This window comes from Asparagus officinalis, chromosome 1, assembly GCF_001876935.1.
Source record: "Asparagus officinalis chromosome 1, Aspof.V1, whole genome shotgun sequence".
In the NCBI taxonomy this organism is placed as follows: domain Eukaryota; kingdom Viridiplantae; phylum Streptophyta; class Magnoliopsida; order Asparagales; family Asparagaceae; genus Asparagus; species Asparagus officinalis.
The window spans coordinates 107,053,217-107,063,701 of record NC_033794.1 but is presented as its reverse complement, the minus strand read 5'-3'; the positions used below and the strand labels follow the sequence as shown (position 1 = coordinate 107,063,701).

General features: G+C 39.7%; 1 protein-coding gene across 1 annotated transcript; it reads left to right on the top strand.

Annotated features, from left to right (window-relative positions):
• On the top strand, positions 1,793-3,730 carry LOC109838933 (UDP-glycosyltransferase 72B1). Its single transcript, XM_020407371.1, is given in 4 exon segments — positions 1,793-2,206; positions 2,208-2,304; positions 2,456-2,870; positions 2,872-3,730. Coding segments are annotated over 4 exon segments (1,269 nt in total). The 5' UTR covers positions 1,793-2,128; the 3' UTR covers positions 3,551-3,730.

The following is a 10,485-nucleotide window of genomic DNA, read 5'->3' as shown; positions in this document are numbered from 1 at the left end:
TTCTTAGTTGCCCTAACTTCTGCAAAAAAACTAGAGAGACGCTGTCTTCTGAGAAAAATTTTCAAACTCTGTTCTCTGTGTTTTTTGTGTGTGTTCACTTCCCAGCTTCAGTATTCTTTCTCTTTGCCATAGGGACCTGTAAAGAGAGTCTTGCACCATTTCTACTGCTGTGTGAGTATGATCTTGTGTAGATCAACTGTGAGGGAGTGTGATCTGTTGAGATCAACTGTGTAGTATGAGATCGTGAAGGGATCGCTGTGTAGACAAAGTTCCGGCTTCCAAACCGGGTGTGTAGTGGATTTCTCCTCGAGAGTGGGGAGCGGGGACGTAGGTCAGCGGACCGAACCTCGTTAACACATCGCGCGTCAAAGGATAACGATTCCTAATCCTATCTCACTTACTTTGATTACATTAGAATATTGTGGTTTGCTTGTCTTAATTTTTATTGCATAATTAGAGCCTCTTGACCCTAATCACCCCCCTCTAGGGTCCAACAATTGGTATCAGAGCTTGGTCTCTATATTAATTTTTGGTTTAACCGCCTTAGAGAAAAGATCTAATGGAGGCCTCTTTGAATATAACTTTGGTTTAGAATTTTTTTGGTTTATTAAAATCAACCTAGACGAAATTCCGTCTAGGATGTGTTTTTTATTTTTTATTTTAAAAAAATTAAAAAATGCAACCTAGACGGAATTCCGTCTAGGTTACTAACCTAGACGGAATTCCGTCTAGGTTGAGTTTTTAATTTTTAAAAATAAACAACATCAGTCTAGTTTGCTATTCTAGACGGAACGTTCCGTCTAGGTTGCTCCAAAATAGACGGAACAACCTAGACGAAACTCGTTCAGACTAGTTAGGAGAAAGCTAAACTAAAAAAATTTCGTCTAGTTTGGTCTATTTTCTACTAGTGTAGTCAGCATATTTTTCTCCTATAATATCAAATGAAATAGATAATTATATTATCAAATTTCATTGATCTTCAAAATCGTCCAAGAATGGCTTAAATGAGCAGGACTATTACGAGAATTCTCGACGACCTACGCGTGGATGCGTGCAGAAATTATTCGTATTCTGGTGAATACTCGCTATTGCATATCTAGTAGTAAAGTAGTCAACGCCGGTCCGTATATTTCAATACGCAATGTCCTTGCCTGTAATTGGACTTAATTTGGAGCAATCCACTAGAGATGTAATACCGGCGTCTCTTGTATAATTTATCATGCTTGTAAAGAAAAATCACAATTATCTACTACAAAAATCGGCAATTGTGATTTATAGTAGATGATCTGTCTATTATACCTATTATACATGAATAATCATTATTTTTCTATATAAATGAGACGGCATTTATTAGTTAAGTAATTATTTCTGAAAACATTTTACAAAAATAATAAAGAAAAACACTCATATGCACGTAAAGAAAAGGAAATTGACAATCAATCATAAAGAATAATTAAGATTTAATTAGTAATTTGTATCTATTCCTTTTGGTGTATCTTTCTTAATTCTACGAACGTTAGCTTTTACAGAAAATTTTTAGCCTTTTATCAAGCAACTCGGAGAAGCTCCCTAAATATTCCTCAAATCTTCGTTTGTATCATTTGTTGCTATTCTGCCCCCCGCCCGCCCCCCAAAAAAAAAAAAAAAAATACACAATATTCCAACTCAAATCCAGCCACCTAACTCTGTGTCATCAACCCAAGATAATCCAACACCATAAAGCCAATTATTTTGGTATGATGTTAACCTCAAAAGGAAAATGAGATAATCAAAATTTTAGAAAGAAATGCGAAAATTATCAAAGCCCCAGCCACAAGAAATTATAAGTTCTAGAAGCACCAAAAGCCACCCTCTCCTATTACATAAGCCTGACGTTAGTCCTGACCTCAGCTTTAGACTAGCCGCCCTCAAGCTCTCCGTAGTCCGACTCCTGTCCGTCTCTAATTTAATCCCACATCGCCCAGCTATTCTACATTCCGCACATTTAAAAAAAATACAACACCTTTCCTTTCTTGTTTGCCTCCACAATCTCCTCCGCATACTATAAGTACCCTCCTCACCTTCTTCACCATCAGAAACATCAAAAACCTCCAACCCAAAATAGAAAAAAAAATAATAATTAAAAAAAATGGAATCCCCACGCTCTCCTCACGTGGCCGTGCTCCCAACGCCGGGGATGGGCCACCTCATCCCTCTGGCCGAGCTAAGCCAAGCGCCTCGTCAACGCCACAGGCTTCTCCGTCACCTTCATCACTCTACCGAGTCGAATCCAAGGCCCAACGGGCTTACTCGACTCCTTGGGCCGCAATTCATAACCCCTCCCTCCCCTCCCTCCCGTCGACGCTCTCGCGACCTCCCTCCGACGCGCCATCGAAACCATCATGTCCGTCTCCTCGCGGCGCGCGCGTCCCCCGCCATAACGTCCGCCTTCGTTCGCGCTCAAGAAGTCGCATAGGCTCGTCGCCTTCGTCGGCCAGACATCTTCGGAGGCCACACCTATGCAACCTCGACGCCGCCAATGAAGTCGACATCCCTGGCTACATATTTTTCCCTTCCAACTTCTTAACCCTTTCCCTAGTCCTTCACCTGCCGGAGCTTGATCGGAAGTATCCGTGCGAGTTCAAGGATCTACCCGAGCCCGTTAAGCTACCGGGCTGCGTTCCGATACCCGGTAAGGACATCCTCCATCCGCTCCAGGACAAGAAGAAAGAGGCCTATTCGTGGTTACTGCGTCAAGCAATCAAGTATAGAGATGCTCAGGGAATTTTGGTGAACACTTTTGATGAAATTGAACCGGGGGCAGCGAAAGTTTTGAAAGCGGTTGAAGCGGGTAGACCGCCGATTTACTCGGTTGGACCGCTGATCAGGACCGGGTGCGATGAGTCAGCGCGGTCGTGGCGTACAGTGGCTGGACGAGCAGCCACGTGGGCTGCGTGGCTCCGTGCTGTTTGTGTCGTTCGGGAGTGCTGGGACCCTCTCCACAGAGCAAACCAAGGAGCTGGCTCTGGGTCTCGAAATGAGCGGGCAGAGATTTTTGTGGGTGGTTCGGAGCCCAAGCGATCACAAGTCAGATGCCAATTATTTCAATCCCGAGAGCATCAACGACCCGTTCGAGTTCTTGCCCCAGGGATTTATTGAGAGGACTAAAGACGTTGGACTTGTCGTGTCATCTTGGGCTCCTCAGATTGAGGTGTTAGGTCACCGGTCCACCGGAGGGTTTCTGACGCATTGTGGATGGAATTCCACGCTGGAGAGCGTGGTTAACGGTGTTCCGATGATTGCTTGGCCGTTATTCGCTGAGCAGAGACAGAACGCCGTTATGTTGGTCGAAGGTGCCGAGGTTGCGCTGAAGGTCAAGTTTGGAGATGATGGGATCGCGAGGAGGGAGGAGATATCGGAGGTGGTGAGGGAGTTGATTGAGGGCGAGAAAGGGAAGAGGGTGAGACACAAGGTAAGGGAGCTGCAGGAGGCTGGAGCCAAAGCTCTAGAGGTGGAGGGGAGATCATACAAGGCTCTCGCGGATGTTGCTAAGAAATGGAAGGAGGTGTAGCTAGCTAGCTGCAATTTTCAATTTATTTTTCCTTTTTTTTTTTTTCGGGTTGAAGGCAATGCTTGTGTTTTAATTTGCGCTCTGCTTTGCTCATTCTAGAATCAGTCAAATGAATAATGTGGATAGAAGCGGAGCTGTACTCATAGTAAAATACTTATTTGCGATGCCTTGTGATCTCTACTGGCTCTATCTGTTGATTATATTATGAGAGAAATAGAGAACATTGGTATCAAGTTGCTTAAAGCAACCTGATAGTGATGTGACCTAATCTTGACCCTACATCACACCTCGAAGATAGAGTCTTAACCACCATTCACAAATTCCAATGTAGATGTAAAGATAAGATTATGCCACATCACCACCAAGTTACTTGGAGAAATTTGGTACCAAGTTTCTCCATTTTCCTCTTATATTATTCTACCAAAATCTTTTTCTAGATGTTTTTCTGGCTATATAAGCGCTTCAATTTTAGTGTGATGTGATGTGATTTGACGGGGGCCGCTATGTTACGGAAGCGAGTAGAGCAGACCATCAACTTCAATCCTCCAATAATGTAGGCATCATAGTTGACAATCACTTTGCTTTTATTATGTTCCGGAAGAAGAATCTACAATTAATTTTCTTAATTTAATGATACATTAATTAATACAGTTCACATTGTCCTTGGCCTCTTGGTCTCTTAAACGTAACAGAGCCACAACTTTGTTTTTGCCTTCAGAGAGCGAATAGAATTGATCGCAGGAATATTCTTTATTCAATTTATTAAAGAGAAACGTGTGCTAGTTTTGGTGAAACCGATCGAAATGAAAACAAGAAATTTGTTTCTACGTATCTGGCGTTCTGCTTATCCATTTTATTTATTGTTTAAGGTAAAAGAACATTTCCCAGAAAATTAGTTTAATATGTTTGTTTCTAGCATAAAAAAAATAATTAAGCTCGAATAATTTAAAGGTTGCTTTGCAATAAATTTATGTCACTGATTTCATGTAAAAAGAAAAATTCCTCAAGGACCCAAAATATGGGACCAATAGGAGGGACAAGTGAGGTATTCCCCTCCTATTGGATAATGAGTTGGCCATCATTAATGATGGCTAACTCATTATCCAATAAGAGAGGGACACCTCACTTGTCCCCCTTATTGGTCCTATATTTTGGGTCTCATATTTTGGGTCACTGTAGCAAAGCTCATGTAAAAAAATTCCGGCAGGATGCCCGTTAGTTATTTTTGTCAAATAAACGGATGACGTCCACGCTATAAAGGTTAATCCATCCCAGAGGAAAGTCGTAAAAAATACGAAATAGACGTCCAAAGTTGTCAATGACTTATTCCAATCAAAAGATTGATGTTTTTTTTTTATGTTTTTTATTTTTATTTGTGGTTCTGGCAGAGTATGACTCGCACTTTGGTGAGGGGACAAGATATAAAAACCTTATTATTATTTTTTTAAGAATTAAATTAAAGCTGTTTGCTTCATATTTCAAATCCATAAGTCATTTGCTATTGTTATTGTTATTGTTAACTTGTTATACTCGCTCATTTTCCAACTTTGATCAAGTATAAGTATTGCAAATGGCGATCATCATGGTGACAGATTATATTAATTAAAGGGTAACACTTGAATTAAATAAGGGTTTAAGTGGAAATGGGTCCACAGGACTCATGAAGCACAAAAACTCATGAAGTACAATAATGTTTCAACAATAAACTATGATAGGATAGGGATATGATCACATGATTAACAAATCATTCCAACCACTCATCTAGAAACTCGCTATAGGAAAAAAGAGAAGGAAGAAAATCTTCGTGAGATGGAAAAAAATGTCGTTTGCAAGACGTCATGCTTTAGTCATGGACTTAAGTTAGTGGGCATGTTTTAAGGTGGTAGGCTTCAGCCCATCACTCGTTTGAGTCCATATTGAATAAATTGTCCTCATCAATCATGGCCTTATTTTGTTGACTGTGCCAGCGAAACAAAGGTGAGGTGTTGGGGGCCCGCTTGATCTATTTCCATCCCTGTCTAGTCACTACTTTAGTACTACTGTCAATAAAGTTCCGAAGAAAAATATTTTAGATTCTTCCACCACCACACGATTCGTGAATGATGTCCCGTACCTACTTTTTGAAATGCGTCCAGAGTCCTCTCGGGAAATCAACCCAGCTTTGGCTATTTGTGTCTGAGTACATGCTTAGCATCCGAACTGACCGCATGCGAGCCGTTCATTCTGAGTCACGATGGGAGATTTTGTTGGAGTTATAATAAAGATAACTTAAAACTTGATTTTGTAGAGGAAAAGAGGAAAAGTTTAGTCCCACATAGAAAATGGAATAGGAAGAAAGAGTATAAGCCTTCCCTTTCTCTCCTATGCCTAGAAGAAAATAAAGGTTATGCTTCACACCGCACACGCGCGCGCTGGCTGGGCCAGGCTCGGGCTCGGGTTGCGCACACACATGAATGCCGCTCCGGATTAATGGGCCCTTAATCTGCTACATTTTTATTTTTGAATAATTAAAATATAATATTTATTTTTGAACAATTAACATGTGATAAACATTTTGTAACGGTTAGGATTAAATATTTTGTAACTGTTATAATTAAAATACCGCGGATTTATGGATTTAAATGACAAAAAATGGCTAACGTTAATACATTAATAGGTGATTAATTAAAACGTGTTAATTACGAGATTTATGAGTAACGGCTGTTTTTCCCTATAAAAGGATCTAAAATCCGAAGAGTTTAACACAACGAAATACAACAAGCTCTTCTTCTCCTTCTCTGTTCTTCCTCTTGAATTTACTTACTGTTACGATTTGTTGGTTCCCTGAAAGTGGTGAAGAATTCGCAAAACCTTCTTGAAGCTCGTGCCGACGAGAAGGAGGTCGCCTGACCGAGGGTCGTCGTATCTCGGAGATCTATTGCCGCGTAGCCCTATACGAGAGGGGGCAATTAGTTTCTTGGGACAGTGCTTTGCACGCTTCGATCATCAGGCCGTATTTCTAACTCTATTTATTTTTCATTTGATATATTTCTTATATCTGTGTTATAATAGTGATTATCTGTTAATTATTAAATTGCTTAAACTGATTTTCGTTATTGTCTAAACAGCTAATATTCCTAACAGATTTTGCCTCTCATGTGGCTCAAGCTGACCGCTCGTATGAGGTTGGTTCTGATAAGATTTCTAGTTCTAATGTATGTGCTTATGCCGTTGTTATATCACTCTTCTTTTGTCAATAGAATCACGAATGACATAGGAGACGTTTTTTGCTCATATGTTCTTATCGTCATTGTACCATCAGTTTTAATGTAGATTGTAGCATCATTTGTTGCATGTTCAATTTCCTATCTTAGAATGTAAATTTTTTTATTGGAGTTGAGGAGAGTGAGTGTCTTTATATAAAAGGAGCAGTTATATCAGGTATTGCAAAGGAAAAATACAGAATCAAGGGAAGAGACCGTAAAGCATCCAATTAAGAGAGGGTTTTCTCTACCGTTGTTGAGAGGCAGTTTGAAAATCATTGATATAATATGTACAACTTGTAATCTCTCATCTAAATGGTGAAGATTTATCCCCTATCGCATACGAATAGCGGACTAGCTCCGAGTCGCCTACAGCCATTGTGTTTGTGATTTATTTTTAATTTTTTTAAAAGTTTTTGTAATTGTATAGTTTTCTTGCTTTGTGTGCAAGATTTCAGATCATATTTCTGCAATATTCACAACAAACTCCAGTTTCATTCTATCAAGATCAAGAAGACGTCGCCAAATATTAAGATTGATAAGTTCACTGAAAAAACAATTGCAATTCTAGAGATAAAGATGATGAAGTTTGGAGTCTGATAATGAAAAAGAAACCGAGGATGACGGAACAACGTATGATGAGCAAAATATAATACAATGACACAATTTGTAACTATCTGATGGATTTATTGTAGCAACTGATGAAACATTATCGGTCTCAAGACAAAGTTAGTGAAACTCTATGATGTATGATGCATAACAATCAAATTCATGAATAAGTGGGACCTTCACGAGTCAAATACGGATACAGATGAATTATTGACTGACCATAGAGAAACACACGTATCTCCCAATCCGAAAGGTGGATTCTAACATATTACATATAAAAATCACCTATTTCGATGAGATTGAGTCAATCAGTTTGGCAGAATCCCACAATCCCATCAATAACATCCGTTTTTTAGCAATGATTTCAGAAATAATCAGCCTTTAGTTTATTTTTAATAATAAAGTTAGAGTCAATTTAGATTAGGAAACAAAATCAGTTTTGATTTAATTAGGACGAATTTGTTTCCTTTATTATAAAGAGACTTTTAGGTAGTTTTAAATTGTTTTTTAGGAATTATGTTCTTATTAGGAGTATGCTTTCTTTTTCTATTTAAGAAGTAGGAATGTAACATCATAAATCATATCACTTTTATCAATAAAGTTATCTTTTACTTCGTGGATTCAAAGATTGTTCTTTGTGAATTTAGAGAACACCTATTGGTAGATTCCGAGTTTCATCACTTCCACACTGCATTACTTTACATGATATGAATCTATCATCGACAAGTTGTAGCTGAGACGATTTTTGTATATGGGTATTTTGTTTATACATATGGTTATGCTGGATGTCCAGCAAGTAAACAATCTAGTTGTTAGCTTTAAAATGGGGTTTTGTCAAACTTATTGAACGATTATTACTGTGCATTAGGTGACGTCAAGGTCTTCTCCTTAATCTCTAGTTTCTAGTTGTTTTGATAATCGCCTTTTCTCCCCATTTTCTGTGTGTATCCTTTATGACTATTTCTAATTAAAGCAGGAAAAACGATGTTTGCTTTAAAGACCCCAGTTGAAGAAGAAATGTTGGAGCACATTCGGGATGCTAAAACACCGAAGAAAGCATGGGACACCTTTGTTACACTCTTTTCAAAGAAGAATGATACAAGACTGCAACTTCCCGAGAATGAGCTGCTATCGATGACGCAACGTGACATGACGATTGCCTAGTATTTTCACAAGGTGAAGTCGATATGCCGCGAAATTTTAGAATTAGATCCGGAAGCTCTGATTGGAGAAACCAGGATAAAGAGAATAATTATCCATGGTTTGAGACCTGAATATTGAGGGTTCGTTGCCGCTATACAAGGATGGCCGACACAACCATCGCTTGTTGAGTTTGAAAATTTGCTTGCAGGTCAAGAAGCTATGGCCAAGCAAATGGGAGGAGTCTTGCTGAAGGGTGAAGAGGAAGCGCTCTACACCAACAAAAGCGAAAGTAGTTTCAAGTGGCACACTGATGGTGGATCTAAAAAGGATGGTGACAAGGTGGAAATTCACCAAGGAAAGGGAGACTATCGTCCAAGGGGAACTTCAAAGAATCGTGGTAATAGTAGAAAGTTTGATGGTGAGTGTCATAACTGCGGGAAGATGGGCCACATGGCGAAAGATTGTTGGACCAAGAAAAAGCCTGTTGAAAGTAATACTGCTACTTCCAGTTCTAAGAAGAATAGCGAAGATGGTTGGGATGTCGAAGCATTATTCGCTACAGAAGAAGAATTAGCTCTCACGGTAACAACACCAAAACAGATTGACTACAAGAATGACTGGATCATAGATTCGGGCTGGTCAAATCATATGACGGGTGATAAACGGAAGTTGCAAAGCATGTCTGAGTATAAGGGAGGTCGTGTAGTAGTGACTGCCGACAACTCAAGGTTATCGATAGCTCACATCGGTAAGACGTTAGTTACGCCTCGATATAATTCTAACCAGATGCTACTTCAAGATGTTTATCATGTCCCAGGAATGATGAAAAACTTGCTATCTGTGGGTCAATTAACATCATCAAGCCACTATGTCTTGTTCGGTCCCTGAGATGTGAAGGTGTATCGTGATCTCAAAATTTCAGAAACACCAACAATGGAGGGGCGGCGATTAAAAATCAGTCTACGTGATGTTAGCAGAATCTGCATATGTAGATAAGACAAGAAAAAAAATGAGACAATAGATCTATGGCACATGCGGTTAGGTCACGTTAGCTATTCCAAGCTAAGTGTGATGATGAAAAAGTCAATGCTTAAGGGGCTTCCTCAACTAGATGTGCGAACAGACACGATCTGTGCAGGATGCCAGTGTGGTAAAGCACACCAATTGCCATACGAGGAATCAAAGTTTGAAGCAAAAGAACTATTGGAGTTAGTTCACTCTGATGTATTCGAGCCCGTTAAGCAACCATCCATTGGCAGTATGCGGTACATGGTGACATTCATTGATGACTTCTCAAGGTATATGTGGGTTTTTTTATGAAAGAAAAATCTGACACATTCTCAAAGTTTAAAGAGTTCAGAGAGTCAGCAAAAGGAGAAGTGGGAAAGAAGATTCATTGCTTGTGCATAGATAACGGGGGGCAATATAGCTCAAGTGAGTTCTCTCAATACCTAAGGGAATGTCAAATACGTCATCAGTACACGTGTGCCAACACGCCACAACAAAATGGTGTAGCAGAGAGAAAGAACCGGCATCTTGCAGAAATTTGTCGAAGTATGCTACATGCAAAGAACGTACCAGGAAGGTTTTGGGCTGAAGCAATGAGGACTGCATCCTTTATGATCAACAAACTTCCTCAACCAAGGTTAGGATTTGTTTCACCCTTTGAGAAATTGTGGAATATGAAACCTACAGTTAGCTACTTCCGAGTATTTGGCTGTGTATGTTATGCATTTGTTCCTTATCATTTATGGAGCAAGTTTGACAAGAAAGCTGTTAGATGTATCTTTGTGGGATACAACAGCCAGAGAAAGGGGTGGAAATGTTGCGATCCAACAAGTGGAAAATGCTACACTTCACGAGATGTGGTGTTCGATGAAGCATCTTCTTGATGGTCCTCAGAGAAGGATGTGTTGCCATACTCAAGAGAATTTGGAGACA